Below are 18180 nucleotides of genomic sequence, written 5' to 3'. Positions count from 1 at the left end.
TCCAGAAGGCTTTTTCTTTGTCTGTGTGGTCAGCTTCAAACTTTAGTTAAGCTTGAAGGTGTCAATTTTGGAGCAAGGAGTTATTTCTTGGATAGCAGCCTCTTAGTCCATGGTGATCTGAACTGTAGACAGTGATCCATCAGCTTCCAGTTCATGGCAGGGCTGTGCCATGGTGGTTCCCAGGGTTGTTCCTGACCATCCAAACCAATTTCCTTTCAGCTGAGGGTGACAGTTTGGGTTTTCTTGAAGCAAAGTGACTACACCTCACAATAACTTGGATACAATCGTTTGAACTGATCTTGGAATTTGCAGTTGTTTAGAAATGGCTTCAAGAGACATTCCGGAGTTGTGTACATCTGTGATCCTCATTCTCAGATCTGCACTGAGCTGCTTGGACTTTCCCATTGTATTGCGTGTTGGTCAATCCAGTGAGTGCTTTAAACAAACCCTCTTTATGAAAGCACAGAAAAGCTACCAGCTAGTCAGTCATGATCACTAACAGGAAGTTAAGAGACCTCAGCCTTGGCAAGATAAAAGACATTTTGGAAGTTTCAGCACCTCTGAATTAATAATCTAAGTGAGCGTATGTAAATTTTTGACGCTGTATGTATAATTTTGACCCTGTGTCGATTTCAGAAAAACCAAAGAAAATGAAAACTTGTGCACCAAATTCTAGTGTTTTTTTTAATTAAATATGTACTGTATGTGTACATTCTGCCACAGAAAAAGAACAGTTCAAAGAAATTACTGAAAGCCCAAATATTGCCATGACATTCATATCACTGTATGCAAACTTCTGACCACAACTGTGGTCTGTACTGATATTTTACATTATATCTTAAGGCGATATTAAATAAATCATAAATTAAAATGTTTGAAAAACAGTCAGTAAAAGCTAATGATGATTTCAGATCACTTCACACTGACACTTGCCTAATATCCTGAGTCGGTTGATGGCACCACGTAGAGCGAAGAAGGTCCACAGAGCCTGAGAGGAGTCGACACACAGCAAGCGTCCACGTGCTACCCCGTTTATCCCATGATGCACTTCTCCGTCAGGCAGAAGCATGAAGCTGAGCACGTCGCCTGGTGCAGGCGCAGGGAGCCCACGGTGCACCACCCAGTACTCTTTACGATCGAGGAGAGCATCAGGCTCCGCAGGCAACTCTGTAGCGTGTAATGTGCCTGGATCACACGAAGTCACGCCAAAAAGGAGCATGCCAAGGCACGGTGGGCCCATGTGACTCACCTCCATGAACAGAGTCTCACCTAGCCTCATGGGCCTGTCACTGAACACCAAAGTCTGAATGCCATCTGGGGAGTGGACGCAGGCCATGGCACGGTCACTGGACAGGACCACGTCAGCCCCACGCACCGGGTGAAAGCGCAGGTCGGCGTCAAGGGAAGAGGGAAGGCCACGGGATAACCTTTGGAGACCGAAAGGGGATGAGGAGGAAGAGGAGGAGCAGCAGGGGCTCAGTTGTGTTGAGCTGCTGAGGTGCAAGGCAGCCATCTTAGCAGCCTGGTTGCTTTCTAACTGGTTGTTGCTATAGTTGGCTGAGTCGTGGTTGCTTGGAGGCAGGTAGGCACTGAGACGCGTCACGCTCAGGCAGCTTGTACTGTCAGCAAATGTGCTTTCTGTAAGAATGGACAGAATCATTAGGTCATGCAGTACACTTTCAAGAAAGCACAACTTTATTCATCACACACTTGTGAAATTTACTCTCTGCATTTAACCCATCTGAAGCAGTGAACACACACGAGCAATGAGCACACACACATACCCAGAGCAGTGGACAGCCATGCTAACAGCGCCCGGGGAACAGTTGGGAGTTAGGTGCCTCGCTCAAGGGCACCTCAGCCCAAGGCCGTCCCATATTAACCTGGATTGTGGGGGAAACCGGAGCACCCGGAGGAAACCCACACAGACACGGGGAGAACATGCAAACTCCACACAGAAAGGCCCTCGCCAGCCACTGGGTTCAAACCCAGAACCTTCTTGCTGTGAGGCGACCATGCTAACCACTACACCACCGTGCTGCCCAATAGGCATTCATCATTATTCTGCTTATATAAGAAAACTCCATGCGACATCTTCAATAAAAATTAAAAACACAAATAGTGTTTAGTCTAGGATATAATAGTATCATAAGTTACCACAGAGAAACTTTGCTATTTAACAATTATTCACTGAAGGCAAAGTGAATATCGGTGAATAATAACCGAAATGAAGTCAAGGTTATTATTTAAGTTATTCCACGAAATCGAGTCGTACATGAGCTGATAGCCGACGAGGCACATTAGTTGATTATAAGCCATGTACGATGAGACTGAATGGAATAACTGTTTTATTCTATCCACATTCGCTGGCTTTTGAGAAAAAACATTTTTATTTTTAGCAAATTCGATTAATAAAAACTTTATACAAAACATCCGACAAAATAATTTCCACTTAGAATGTAAACAAATCGGCGAAATGACAGTAGCAATTTGTGAAAAATGTGATAATAATGCTTGGAAAAAAAAGATGTTCTTAGATCAAATACTTTTATTCCATATTTTGTTGCTTTTTAAATTTTTTTTTTTTTTTTTTTGGGGGGGGGGGGGGGGTTTCTTCCTCTTCTTTAGGGTTTTTTGGCGGTTAGCAAACCAACTTAAAGGTGCATTAGCGCCACCGACTGGACTGGAGTGTGGAACAGGAGATAATGGGGGGGGGGGGGAAAACTATATTCTTTTAGCTATTTCTGTTTCTTTTAAATACTTGATAATTTTGGGGGATTTGTTTTCGAGCACAGTTTTTATTTCGTCCTTGGTTGGTTCAGCAACACACTCCACCACTTTGTTTTTCTCTACTCACAGCATATGAGCTGATAGCCTAGTAGTAGAGTAGTCAATCAGAGCGTGCGATTGCTCATATCCAGTGAATGTGGATAGAATAATCACTGATATTCACTGAGCCTGAGGTGGATAATTGTTTTAGTACAAATACACAGGTAATTATTTTTAAAAATATCGTACACAAAAATAATTTATTTCAAACTTCAAAAGCGCATGGAAATGTAATAACAGCGAGCGCAGACTTGCGTCACTTATCTACGCCGACTCACATCAAATACTTTGTTTTGAAATCGATAAAATAAATCACAATTCCACCTTACCTTTGAATCGTTTTAGACCAAACTTCGTAGCATCTTTAGTGCTTTTAGGAACAGTATTTTCTTTCAGAATTTGTAATTCTTCCTCACGGTGACAAAGCGATTGGCCGCTATTTTCCCGAGTTGCTCGAGGTGATTATTGAGAAATAGTCCAAATTTCTCGACCAATCGGCACGTGCGATTTTCTATAATCACCTGTGTATTTATACTAATCTGTATTACTCTAATCAGAAGAGAGATCCTCGGTTGTGTCTTTTTCCCTAAAAGTCAACTTACAATGCATAAGCTACTGTACAGAGTGGATGTACAAAGTGTACAAAGCTTTTATTACAATTGTAATTCACCTTGCAGTCACCGGAGGGCTCTAAAACTTGCAAACTACTCCTTTAATATCCCAGTGAAATAAATCAGACAAGCAGATCAAGGTACGGGTCTTGACTGACAAGATAGACACAACATTTGCCTGAGTCTGGTTTTGCTCAGTTGGCAGACTTGTGGCCTCCCAGAATATCAGTCCCAGCGAGGCTCTCTCCAGAGATACACGGCAACTCTTACCAAATATGGCCACGCAAACCAACAGACAGAAGATAAATAATGTAGCAGAGTGGAGAGGAGAGTGAAAGCGCGCTGTTTGGCCTCCTACACCGTGTGTGTATTTTGCTTTGGTGCAGGATATGATCCAGCATGCTACCACACACACACTAAAGTCATCCGTCTGTCAAGGCATGATGGTGACCATCGGTACCTCTGTCATCATCACGTCTGTTCTTCTGGCATTCTGCCCTCCTCAGGGGCCCCTTAAAAGTAGTTTAGGCTCAGTTAGGTTGTCTTATCGGTGGAAAATGATTTCTTTAAAGCACTGCTCCTCAAACTGCCGTGCTGCTGCTTTTTTCAAGGGACCAGAATCACCATGAGCCAAGGAGTCTGACTTTTAATAAACAGCTGTTAGAATTGTTTATGAAGTATTGCTCTCAACAGCTACCTGAGGCAGAAAATGGAGCCATTGGATTAGATTAGGCCTCAATTTCTTTACAGGATTTTTCAGAATAAAACGCAGTTTCGTTACATTATGTTAATGGCGTTTAGCAGACGCTCTTATCCAGAGCAACATACAACATACCCAGAACAGCCTGGGGAGCAGGTGCCTTGCTCAAGGGTACTTCAGCCATTCCTGCTGGTCCAGGGAATCAAACTGGCAACCTTCTGGTCTCAAAGCTGCTTAAAAAGCTAACAAGCTGTAGGTTGGGCGGCACGGTGGTGTAGTGGTTAGCGCTGTCGCCTCACAGCAAGAAGGTCCTGGGTTCGAGCCCCGTGGACGGCGAGGGCCTTTCTGTGCGGAGTTTGCATGTTCTCCCCGTGTCCGTGTGGGTTTCCTCCGGGTGCTCCGGTTTCCCCCACAGTCCAAAGACATGCAGGTTAGGTTAACTGGTGACTCTAGATTGACCGTAAGTGTGAATGTGAGTGTGAATGGTTGTCTGTGTCTATGTGTCAGCCCTGTGATGACCTGGCGACTTGTCCAGGGTGTACCCCGCCTTTCGCCCGTAGTCAGCTGGGATAGGCTCCAGCTTGCCTGCGACCCTGTAGAACAGGATAAAGCGGCTAGAGATAATGAGATGAGATGAGAAGCTGTAGGTTATTTCTGGACTGCACAAACTCTTATAAAATACTGTGTCTGTCAAGATACTCGTCCATCCATGAACGACAAAACCAAAATAGCTTTATCGATAATGTAATATCAAACTACTGGCATGATCTATCCCATTCTATAACTATCCGGCTTTTTAAATAGCTGCAAATCAGACAAAAGAATATTTGGACACTGTTCGCAGGTCACCAACCAGATCATTTCCAGTGCCTATATGATTTAAGCAGATGTGAGATGTATAATTACTATACTTTTTGTGTGATGAAAATAAGTAACTCACCAAGCAGTATGACTTCCTGTGTGATGCCATAGATGTCTATGATGGCCCAGAGTGGACGGGAAGCGCTGAGGCCGCAGTGAAACAGTACAGGCTCACCATCGTTCACTGTGTAGAAGACACGGCCGTGCCGGTCGACCCAGAAAGCCAGCATATTGTCCCTCGCTGCCAGCCTCTCGGGCAGGGCCTTGGCCCAGTAGCCAGGCCGTGCCACCAGGTCCGGGCAGGCGTATTTGGGGATGTCTGATGAGGCAAGCTCGCCTGGGTCTAGATTGGTGAAACCAAAGCGTAGTGCGCCGCTCCAGCCTGAGTGCACCCCTGACAGGCGTAAGCGTACCTGCTCGTAGAGACGGATGGGCCGCTGGCTGAATGTCAGGCCGTGGCAGAAGCTGTTTTTGCGCGTGGCACGTCGAAGCTGTGTATCCAGACGGATGTTTTTGCCCTTGGCGTGTGGGTGGAAACGTGGAGACTCCAGATTAACAGCCAACGCAGATGATCGCCTCTCCACTGTGCCATGAGGAAGAATGTAATACTGGCGGCTAGCCACAGGGCGGTGCTGTAGGTTTGCATCTACTGGAGCAAAAAGAAAATTGCACATCAATACTATAACCTATAAATCTTTTCAGTCAGTCGTTTTGAAAGAAGCAATAAGGTTCAGCCATACTGATGAACTGTTATACAAATACTCTCTGATGAATGGCAAAACATTTTCATGAATTTAAGAATATATTTTAGCTCCAAGACCTACATTTACTACTACTGGACATTTCACTATGTCATAAATCACATGGAGTCTTACAGATGTGCTTTGCCAAATAGACAAATATTTTCTTTAATAAGAAAAGACGCTGGGAAATCTATGAGGAGCACTACAGTTCATATTTTAACTCCCTGCTATTAACAGATTAAATGCTACATTTTCATCCAATGCCAGAATCTGAAAGCAAAGCTGAATGGTTTTGTTAATAAGACATGACATCAGCCACAAGAAGCAACAGCTGCTCCTTCGAGAAAACATTGCATTTAAGAGTTTGAAATGAATTACTGAAATCTCAAGGATCTCTTGAGACTCCGACCTATTAGTCAAAATAAACTTTGTTGTATTTAAAGAGCATTTATTCCTGTAACCCTCTTTCAATGGGGCAGAAGAAGGGAAAAAAATTTTCCCACAACGTCCCATCCCTCCCTCTGACATCCCACACATTAGCTAATGCTGGCCAGATAAATATACCCTCCCAATCTCACTTTAATGAACAACATGAGGAGAACATTTGCCTTTGGCCATGATCTTGGTGCTTAACGGCATGGAAAAGGCTTTTACGCCTGGAATAATAGCATCTCATCAGCGATGCTAAAGGCCATAGACATGACAGCATTGACAGACCTCCTGGCAGCCAAGGCAAATATAGCCATTTGAAAAAACAGAGCAAGCTGACAGCAGCTAGAACTGAGCTGTCCACTGTGAAAAACTGATCTTGAGCAAAACACAGATTGAGCTGTGAAATCCATGCTGGGTGTGTAAATGAAGAAATGCATGTCAAGAGAGCCACTGAAGCAATCCTTGCTTCCCTCCAGAGCCACTAAGAAATCACAACAGCATGCTTAAAGGAATATCCATGGAGTGATTTACAAACATGATCGCATTCATTTGACAGAGCGTCCTTTGAACTTCTCGAGCAAGGATTCCCAATCTTATATCAGCAAGGGGAAAATCAATTTCACAGACCTCCTCAGTAATGTAAATGTGAAGAATAATGTCTCCAATGGTGGGTTGTAAAAGCAGTGACCCCTAGGTTATGCCTGACGAGTCCCTGGGCGTCCCTGAACCCCACTTTAAACGCCACTGGTCTAGAGGACACCTCTTAACTTGCCTCAGTGTGGAATCCTATGAGCATTATTTCCTATCTCTTCCTATATTCAACATCTAATTACATTCAAAACCATTACACAACCTGCTAAAGTGTTATAACATCTGTAGCTTCTGCAACATTTCAAGTGACGCTAGTGCTAGTGTACACTGTGCTAGTGTACACGTGACACATGTGTCGTGGCACGGGATTTTCGTACCAGATGCTTTGTTTACGGCATTGAAAAGCACGCGATATTTTGCACGGTTTTCGCTGGCTGATCCGGTAACTATCAACGAATAATCACCTCAATAGCGCCCCTACGGGATACATTTACCGCTTTTAACATCATCCACGACTGTGCTGGACTGAGGCTGGTTCTAGAGGACTTGAGACAGGGACTCGTTTTAAATGACTACCGTATAGTTACTGTCCAGAACCGGAAATAAGTCAACACTCGACGGCATCCATTCATCGTCCATGTACTAACTGATTCTGAGTCCTGCTCTTCATATTTTCAACCAGGCTTGTAGTACTCAAGTCCAGGACTCGTGCCCTAATTTTAAGGACTTGTGACTCGACTCAGACTTGAGCACTGATGACTCGGACTTGGACTCGTGCATTAACTGCATTCGGACTCATAAAGTGGAGACGAGGACTCGGACTTTTTCTTTATTTTTTGTAACATGCCATAATAATTTGCCATAAGATATTTATATCTCATCTCATCTCATTATCTCAAGCCGCTTTATCCTTCTACAGGGTCGTAGGCAAGCTGGAGCCCATCCCAGCTGACTACGGGCGAAAGGCGGGGTACACCCTGGACAAGTCGCCAGGTCATCACAGGGCTGACACATAGACACAGACAACCATTCACACTCACATTCACACCTACGGTCAATTTAGAGTCACCAGTTAACCTAACCTGCATGTCTTTGGACTGTGGGGGAAACCGGAGCACCCGGATGAAACCCACGCGGACACGGGGAGAACATGCAAACTCCGCACAGAAAGGCCCTCGCCGGCCCCGGGGCTCGAACCCGGACCTTCTTGCTGTGAGGCGACAGCGCTAACCACTACACCACCGTGCCGCCCGATATTTATATCTACATTCATTTTGTACTAATTTCATCTAAGAGTGTCACACCTGAGCGCCTTGGCGTGTGCATCAGATAGACTGAGCACCAAGCGGACTCTCGCACGTGCTGTAAACAACTTGCACCTGCACAGGATTAAGGCACAAACAGCGCGCCGATATAAAACTGTGAAAACGCACTTACTTTGCAAAGTATTGAGTTGCGTTGCTGACACATTACCAAGCCTTATTTCCTTGTTTGGTTTCTTGTTTCTCGTCTTTGATTCTGCCTCATCGACGATAGCCTGTTTGTGCCTTGCTCGACCTATTGCCTGTTTCACCGTTTTACAATTTTGCCTGCCGTTCTGGATTGTTCACCTGTCTTCACTTGTATTAACAAACACACCTTCTGCGCTTACATCCATCTCCCAACCATCTCTGATAGAATACTTCACACTCCCTGACAAAGAGAATGCACATTCACCTGTTCATACGTCATGTTCAGGAACAAGCTAATGTTAATGGTGCTAAAACAGCCACCGTCGAATGGTACGGTTGGAGTCTTGTTCTCGGACTCGAATCGAATTTTTTTTTTAATGACTTGGACTTGGGCGGCACGGTGGTGTAGTGGTTAGCGCTGTCGCCTCACAGCAAGAAGGTCCAGGTTCGAGCCCCGTGGCCGGCGAGGGCCTTTCTGTGCGGAGTTTGCATGTTCTCCCCGTGTCCGCGTGGGTTTCCTCCGGGTGCTCCGGTTTCCCCCACAGTCCAAAGACATGCAGGTTAGGTTAACTGGTGACTCTAAATTGACCGTAGGTGTGAATGGTTGTCTGTGTCTATGTGTCAGCCCTGTGATGACCTGGCGACTTGTCCAGGGTGTATCCCGCCTTTCGCCCGTAGTCAGCTGGGATAGGCTCCAGCTTGCCTGCGACCCTGTAGAACAGGATAAAGCGGCTAGAGATAATGAGATGAGATGAGGCTTGGACTTGACTCGGACTTGGACACTGGGGACTCGAGACTGGACTCGGACTCGAGGTTTAGTGACTCGACTACAGCGCTGGTTTCAGCACTGCATGTTCAGAGGTTAGAAAGAATAAAAACACATTTTATGACTGTCTTGTATCAACAGCAGCTCTCGCTTTGATGATAACATTTTGTACAGGTTAAAATTGGTCCCGTGTTAGAGTATCGGTGGCTAATATTCTGACATAATTGGCACACTGCCAAAATGAATTTGGGATGGTGCCAACCAACCAGTGAGGCATTAAATTAAATTTCCTATAGCTGTTTTGCAAATCCATAGTAAAGGTAGTGTCATTCTGGTCCAGAAACACACTTTAGACCTAGCTGAAACATCATGGATATTTTGAAGGCTTTCTGCCTGGAAAATGGACCATTTTGGGTTACGTGCACATGATTTCATGTCAAAGTTACAGTAACTTCCCTTGGTCCAATTTCACCTGCATACAGAAGCTTGGTAGTGTAATGCAGCAGGTATAACTCAAAATCCATAATCTGAGCATCTGGTATGAAAATCTGATGGAGTGACACAAATAAAGACTTCTTCTTCTTCTTCTTCTTCTTCTTCTTCTTCAAAAGTGCTTATTTATCCTCCTGCACTTCCAGAAATGAAAACATAGCACGCTTATTGTGAGAATGGTTATTAGTTAAGAAAACAGGTTTCCTTGCAAAGCATTATTTTCTTCCAAGGCTACCCTCCAAAAACTCAATGTGTGGACACAAGGGAAGCTTTTTAAACCAATCTGAACTCAATAACACCAGTAGTGCTGGAAAAACTGCATACCAGATTAGACTGATGACTAATCGCGAACAGTTCTACCTGTATGTCTGACTGGATGTGTAAGAACAACCAGACTGAATACAGTGGAGAGTGGAGTTTAAAGCAGGACTTGATCTGTGCTGGATCTGGTCCCTTTAAAGCAGTGCTTCTCAAAGTGGTGTTTGTGTCGCATAGCCGGGGATCTGTGAGGTGGTTGTTTGTTGTTGTTGTTTTTTTTAAATCTTGGGAGAAATCAAGTCTGACTACAAGTAGTGTCAAATTCAACCTATTATGTTTTCTTGGTGGAATAAAAAAAAACTTTATAGTTCTAATAAACAGACACAACTTAAATAATAATGTGCCTATTATTGAACTAGTGGGATTATGTTCATTAAAAATCTGTACTGAGAAAATCATTGGGATTTATTTTACAGTCAAAGTGGTCCCAGGCTGCAAAAAGTTTGAGAACCGCTGCTCGATGCAATAATTAATCTCATCTCATCTCATTATCTCTAACTGCTTTATCCTGTTCTACAGGGTCGCAGGCAAGCTGGAGCCTATCCCAGCTGACTACGGGCGAAAGGCGGGGTACACCCTGGACAAGTCGCCAGGTCATCACAGGGCTGATACATAGACACAGACAACCATTCACACTCACATTCACACCTATGGCCAATTTAGAGTCACCAGTTAACCTAACCTGCATGTCTTTGGACTGTGGGGGAAACCGGAGCACCCGGAGGAAACCCACGCAGACACGGGGAGAACATGCAAACTCCACACAGAAAGGCCCTCGCTGGCCACAGGGTTCGAACCCGGACCTTCTTGCTGTGAGGCGACAGCACTAACCACTACACCACCGTGCCGCTGCAATAATTAATTTTTAATGATATTTAAACTGAGATGTATTTTGATTATTTTAATGAGATTTGTATATCTCAGTTGTACTGTTATGACAGCAGGTGGAAATTCAAATTCAATCCAAATTGCTTGAAAATGGTCTCAGTGAATTCAGAACTGAATGCAGAACAACAGACTTTTTACAGAATTAAAATATGTTCATCCATTCTTGAGATATGACAAATCAAAGATTGAAAAAGCAGCTTAATTTTTAGAAAACTGATGTAATATTATGTATTCAGATCACATGGTCCAAAACGGGCCTCATTAATGAATTAAATCAAATGTTTTTTCTTAATAACTGTTTTATTTTTCAAGATATTTACATGGAAATTGGCAGGCAAATAGATGGTCGTATACTGAATACAAAGTTTAAAAATTAGTAAAACCAAAAATTATGCAAAAAGTATTTATTATGATAATTAGGTGCAATATACTGTAAAGCTGATCTTAACTCTCATTTATACATCACAAAGAAGGAGAAATCAATGTTAATCATAAAATATGCATAAATAAGCATCGAATGTCATTCACATCTACCATTTTCTATCAAAATAAAGTAATAAAAGATTATTTCTAATACCCTCTTTGTGCTCTATAGGCCTTTGTATTTCTCAGTAGGGCCGACCAGTGTTTATATGACTACTGTATATAAATATAATGATTATTGCAATTAATATTTACAGCTTTCAAGGCAAACCTCGAAAAAACTGTATGATTCACATCTAATAAACAATTCTAATTAATTGAACTGAAATCAACAGTCGTGTTTCTGACTTCCGGGTTTTTTTTAAATATTATTCCGACCACTAAGATCTCAATATTTTTCATCAAAACAACTGCAGTTATCTTCTAAAATAGCTATTTGTTTACATGAATCAGTTTGCTTTGAAAAAATAAGGAGGTAAAGCTATGAAACCTCACTTCAAAGTCTCCCGTGAAGCTTAACATCAAAACTAGCTGATGGAAAATTCTGCTGAATACTTCATCAGAAACAGTGAGAGCGAGAGAACATCCCGATAAAAGTTATCTGATTGATATTCACGAGTAATCCAGTCGGAAACCAATCAGAAGAGAGAGAGAGAGAGAGAGAGAGAGAGAGAGCCTGAGCGCTTTCCCGTGACTCAAAAAGCACCGGTAGTTTCCTGACGTCACGCGAGCAGAGTTTTTACTCTGTTGTACCAACTTCAACATGCCGTTACTCCCAAAGTACTAAACAGATCTTAACAATATAAATTTCTTTGGAAAGCAGAGGTTTATAAGCTTTTTAATTATATTATTGACAATAGAAAATATTCAAGAGTTAAGCGATGACAGATTTGGAAACTCAGATGAGCGTCTGCACGCACAGTTTTCACAGCACAGCCAGCGAGCGTCTGATACGCCTACTGACAGTCTTTCTTGTGCACCCTACTTTACACAAATACCCAAATGACTCATTATTTTATGTACATGTACATGGTTCAGTTCATAATCAGAGCATAATCAAGATTTCAGTGAAAAAAATCATGCATCAGTGGTGCTAACCAACTAAGAACAAAAAAGGACAGCGAATTTTGTTTGCATAAAAAAAACCAAGACATGGGGAGTGATTTGGATAAGCAGGCTTGTTAAAAGTCTCAGTTGATTATGTTGTTTAAAGGCCTTTGCATAGTTTGTAAGACTGTATGACAGCTTAATATAACAGCTTTGAATCATATTACACCAGGCGCTTGGAGTTCCAGTCCATTTTTTCTCCCTGCCGACTCACTAGTGTGAACTGGGCAAATACGTTATGATTCATGTAGAGAAAAATTTTTAATGATTCTATTTCTCTTTACTTTCATCTGATTCTTATGCAGTTTCTAAAAGAAATGCTAAAAAAAAAATGACCCAAATCATCTTATGTAAAGTCTGTTCATACCGGCCAATCTATATTTCTCCTTTTTCTGTTTTCCAGTGAGCAAGAATACTTGATAAATATCTCAGACTGCAGAGATGTTGTTGGAGACCAAAGGTTTATTTCATAAATAGATCCGAGGTGCAAGGCAGAAAAAAAAAAAACCACCAGTCGCCTCCTCACAAGCTGTGTGATTTAAGGCCTTTTTTCCGCCATGCTGTGTACAGGCAAAAGCAAAATGAGAGCCTTGAACTCCACTTGTGAAACACAGCATGGTTTCGCTCGCTTTCCAAATATAGATCTGCATGACATGACGGTAAATCGGCATTGTGGCAGACAGCGATGCTGCAGTCCAGTTCTCGAACCTTACTCAAGTACATCCACTAAAGCCTTTGTGTGAGTTTGTCAGAGCTCTACAACAGCAAAGCCTGCAAGCTTGAACATGCTCTGTGTCAAAAATGGGTTCAAAACAAAAATAAAGCGAGCAGTCAAGAAACACACCAGATAATATTATCGCATGCTGTAAATCAAATGTCAAAAAAAAAACACTATGGCTGTGTTTTGGTTGGTTTTCTGTTGACTGATGTACAACCCTGATTCCAAAAAAGTTGGGACAAAGTACAAATTGTAAATAAAAACGGAATGCAATGATGTGGAAGTTTCAAAATTCCATATTTTATTCAGAATAGAACATAGATGACATAGCAAATGTTTAAACTGAGAAAATGTATCATTTAAAGAGAAAAATTAGGTGATTTTAAATTTCATGACAACAACACATCTCAAAAAAGTTGGGACAAGGCCATGTTTACCACTGTGAGACATCCCCTTTTCTCTTTACAACAGTCTGTAAACGTCTGGGGACTGAGGAGACAAGTTGCTTAAGTTTAGGGATAGGAATGTTAACCCATTCTTGTCTAATGTAGGATTCTAGTTGCTCAACTGTCTTAGGTCTTTTTTGTCGTATCTTCCGTTTTATGATGCGCCAAATGTTTTCTATGGGTGAAAGATCTGGACTGCAGGCTGGCCAGTTCAGTACCCGGACCCTTCTTCTACGCAGCCATGATGCTATAATTGATGCAGTATATGGTTTGGCATTGTCATGTTGGAAAATGCAAGGTCTTCCCTGAAAGAGACGTCGTCTGGATGGGAGCATATGTTGCTCTAGAACCTGGATATACCTTTCAGCATTGATGGCGTCTTTCCAGATGTGTAAGCTGCCCATGCCGCACACACTAATGCAACCCCATACCATCAGAGATGCAGGCTTCTGAACTGAGCGATGATAACAATTTGGGTCGTCCTTCTCCTCTTTAGTCTGAATGACACGGCGTCCCTGATTTCCATAAAGAACTTCAAATTTTGATTCGTCTGACCACAGAACAGTTTTCCACTTTGCCACAATCCATTTTAAATGAGCCTTGGCCCAGAGAAGACGTCTGCGCTTCTGGATCATGTTTAGATACGGCTTCTTCTTTGAACTATAGAGTTTTAGCTGGCAACGGCAGATGGCACGGTGAATTGTGTTCACGGATAATGTTCTCTGGAAATATTCCTGAGCCCATTTTGTGATTTCCAATACAGAAGCATGCCTGTATGTGATGCAGTGCCGTCTAAGGACCTGAAGATCACGGGCACCCAGTATGGTTTTCCGGCCTTGACCTTTACGCACAGAGATTCTTCCAGATTCTCTGAATCTTTTGATGATATTATGCACTGTAGATGATGATATGTTCAAACTCTTTGCAATTTTAGACTGTTGAACTCCTTTCTGATATTGCTCCACTATTTGTCGGCGCAGAATTAGGGGGATTGGTGATCCTCTTCCCATCTTTACTTCTGAGAGCCGCTGCCACTCCAAGATGCTCTTTTTATACCCAGTCATGTTAATGACCTATTGCCAGTTGACCTAATGAGTTGCAATTTGGTCCTCCAGCTGTTCCTTTTTTGTATCTTTAACTTTTCCAGCCTCTTATTGCCCCTGTCCCAACTTTTTTGAGATGTGTTGCTGTCATGAAATTTCAAATGAGCCAATATTTGGCATGAAATTTCAAAATGTCTCACGTTCGACATTTGATATGTTGTTTATGTTCTATTGTGAATACAATATCAGTTTTTGAGATTTGTAAATTACTGCATTTCGTTTTTATTTACAATTTGTACTTTGTCCCAACTTTTTTGGAATCGGGGTTGTATATGCACGTACTTAAAAGTGACACAGGTCGATATGCTGGTTCAGAAATCATTTAATCCAATCCCCTTTCTGAATTGTTTGAGCTGATACCCATCCCCATAGCTGGTATGCATCATCTTGTTTCAATACATTTCATTTCCTAATGTGGGGCGTCCTAACCACGTGTTAGTCTGTTTACAAACCGTTCGCTCAGCAGCCAGCTCGGAAAAGTCACGTGAGGTCATGCGCGGGTCAGAGGTCGCGACCGCGGAGCCACAACAAACATCGCCCAGATCGAACGAAGACGCCACTTTTTACTGCTTCCAGGCAATGACAGCTTACAAAATTAGCACTAATTGGTATATTTACTTATTACTTATTAACTTTATAAAGGTTAGAATTGAAATATTCCAAATCTAAATGCACCTGTGAGCTTGCAGGCTCTCAAGCGCTCGCTATTTGTTGAAGGCCGCCGGTTCCGTCATGTTTTTTGCGACCTCGCTCATTATAATATTATAACGAGGATAAACTTCAGCCATTTCCGTAGCCAAGTGTAAACATGAGCGTGTGGTGTTTTCCCAGCTCATTCTCCTTCACAGGCATGAAGCAGCAGGCAATACAGCATGTGATTCAAGTACCTAGGGGTTATTCTAGCTCCACAGGGTAATAGTCATCTTTTTATTATGTTGACTTGGGTCACTTTAAATATCCAATGCATACTAGTCAATTTGTAGAGCAGAAGATAAATCACATTGCCTCGACCTAAAGTCATATGTTATAGTTACATGACGGACAGTTGGCGGAGAAACTTGACTTGCCTCTTGGAATGAATGTAACCGATTTCAGAAATGAAGGAAGTGAAAAATGCTGATTGCTCCACAGTTCAGTTCTGGGAGGAGGTGACAAAAAAAAACTGTTGATATGGTGAACACCACAGGGCTTCCATCCATCATCTGTAGCTGCTTATCCTGTACAGGGTTGCAGGCAAGCTGAAGCCTATCCCAGCTGACTATGGGCGAGAGGTGGGGTACACCCTGGACAAGTCGCCAGGTCATCGCAGGGCTGACACAGAGACAAACAACCATTCGCACTCAATTTAGAGCCACCAATTAACCTAACCTGCATGTCTTTGGACTGTGGGGAAAACGGAGCACCCGGAGGAAACCCACGCAGACATGGGAAGAACATGCAAACTCCACACAGAAAAGCCCCCGTCGGACGCTGGGCTCAAACCCAGAACCTTCTTGCTGTGAGGCGACAGTGCTAACCACCACACCACCGTGCCACAGATGAGACTGAAATGGCACAGACTGATATGGTGAGTGAAAAGTGCCCATAAACAAGATGTGCCTTGCAGCTTCTCAAATTGAAATTTCTTTAAACATGAAATTTCTTTAAAATTCCACCTGACTGACAATTCTGACCTGTAACATTAACATGATAACGATTTAAAATATCCTCATCATGACATGTCTTTCCACTCTTAAAAATGGAGTTCTTTGGGTAGTTAAGGGTTATTAGCTTTTACATGGAAATCTGCTGTAAGGTTCTCCATAGAACCTTTAAGAGAAATCAGAGGGACAGGGCCAAGACTCTTCAAAGTTCTACATGGTACTTCGAACGTTTTAGAGTGTGACACGGCTTGGTGCAGTACTCAAATGTTTCTTCTTTAAAATGTGGGCTATCCTCGGTACCTCAAAATCACTGATCTTAAATGAGCATTCTTGTGAAGTCTGGGTTGTTAGAGAGAAAGAAAGCTGCATATCCTAACACTGCATCCTAACACTGTCACACCCACAATTGTGCTGAATTATAGATTATTCTCCAGCGAGACAGACCTAGGTGAAAGCTCTAGTACAGTGTTTCCTGTATTTCTTGCCTGCATTGAGTGACTGGTGCCTTGTAATTACAGTAAAGGGCATGTCACAGTGGAGACACCAGAGAGCAAGAAATCTCACTGAGTGCACTTCAGGACAGTGGCACTTTCATTTCTGTGATAAACTTCCCTCTGGGGGGGGCAGGTGCGGCACGGTGGTGTAGTGGTTAGCACTGTCACCTCACAGTAAGAAGATTCTGGGTTCAAGCCCAGCGGCCGACAGGGGCCTTTCTGTGCGGAGTTTGCATGTTCTCCCTGTTTCCGCGTGGGTTTCCTCCGGGTGCTCCGGTTTCCCCCACAGTCCAAAAGACATGCAAGTTAGGTTAACTGGTGACTCTAAATTGACCGTAGGTGTGAATGGTTGTTTGTCTCTATGGTGGGGTTTACATTAGACTGTATCAGCGGATCATCAGATTAACGTTTTTAAAACGATTAGCGTGCACACAGCAACACCAATACACGATTCGCGTGCACACAGCAACACCAATACACAGATACGCCCAGCTCCGCAGGCATCCTGCGCTCCAAATCACTCCACCCTGAACAGCGAGTGCCCTCTGGAGGGTGCGCACTCCAGCCCTGCGCAGCTCACAGAGCGCGCGAGTATAGCGCACGAGCAGTGATTCGGGACTGAGCCGCTGTGTGTGTGATCCCAGCGCATATCACTTACCACTTGCAAGTGGAAGGATGGCAAGCCTAAAGACAATCATAACTACACAATGGGCAGTATTTGCATCAGTATTTGCAGTATTTTCATACTTTTATACTCTTTAATGAAAGGTGATACAAGGCGGAAGTCCGCGCCGTTTTTCAGCAGTCGCGTCACATGACCAACGCCAGCGAATCAGGAAGGTGGATGTCACAGAGACGTTGTCCAATGACGACGCCAGCTAGAGCTCAGCACAGCGTATCCGCGTATTCTCAATGTTTACACAGCACCGGACCAGACACAATCTAGATTGAATACGTGGACCCTGGCGGATTCCCGTTTCCCGGCGTTTCCAGGCGTTTTAATGTAAACGGACAGTGCATCCGCGAAGAAAACGAGACAGATATGGTCTAATGTAAACTTGGCCTATGTGCTAGCCCTGTGATGACCTGGCGACTTGTCCAGGGTGTACCCCACCTTTCGCCCGTAGTCAGCTGGGATAGGCTCCAGCTTGCCTGTGACCCTGTACAGGATAAGCGGTTACGGATAATGAATGGATGGATGGACTTTCCCCTGGGAATTATTGCACATGATGTAGCCTTATTTAGTCCTGCACTGTAGCACTGCCTAACCCTACAAAATGGAAATAATTATCATTCAATCAGAATTTTTGAGACATTTTCATGATTTTTTCTAAATCATTGCATGAGCTGATTCGATCGACATTATTTCCACTAAATAATTTCTAAGCCATGATCATGAGATCCTCAAAACAAAAAAACAATAACAACTGCTCACCATCCTGCGTTGTCTCAGCTCAGCTTTAATTTAGAACCTATCAAATGCAGTTCAAGATGTCCATCCATTATCTGTAGCCACTTATCCTGTACAGGGTCACAGGCAAGCTGGAGCCTATCCCAGCTGACT

At 43.2% G+C, this 18180-nt stretch overlaps 1 protein-coding gene across 4 annotated transcripts in view; it reads right to left on the bottom strand.

Annotated features, from left to right (window-relative positions):
- The window catches only part of neurl1b (neuralized E3 ubiquitin protein ligase 1B), a 134932-nt gene that overhangs the window by 14714 nt on the left and 102038 nt on the right, over positions 1-18180 (bottom strand). For 2 of the 4 annotated variants that reach the window (XM_060927452.1, XM_060927454.1), the window contains exons 2-3: positions 5081-5647; positions 934-1638 (exon numbers count right to left, since the gene is read on the bottom strand). In XM_060927452.1, coding sequence (XP_060783435.1) covers positions 934-1638; positions 5081-5647 — 1272 coding nt within the window. Of the gene's footprint in view, positions 1-933; positions 1639-5080; positions 5651-18180 lie in introns of all 4 variants that reach the window. The other 2 variants (XM_060927451.1, XM_060927453.1) reach the window with 1 other exon arrangement.

This window comes from Neoarius graeffei, chromosome 8 (assembly GCF_027579695.1).
Source record: "Neoarius graeffei isolate fNeoGra1 chromosome 8, fNeoGra1.pri, whole genome shotgun sequence".
NCBI lineage: Eukaryota > Metazoa > Chordata > Actinopteri > Siluriformes > Ariidae > Neoarius > Neoarius graeffei.
The sequence above is the reverse complement of the archived record's forward strand: the minus strand, read 5'-3'. Positions and strand labels throughout refer to the sequence as shown.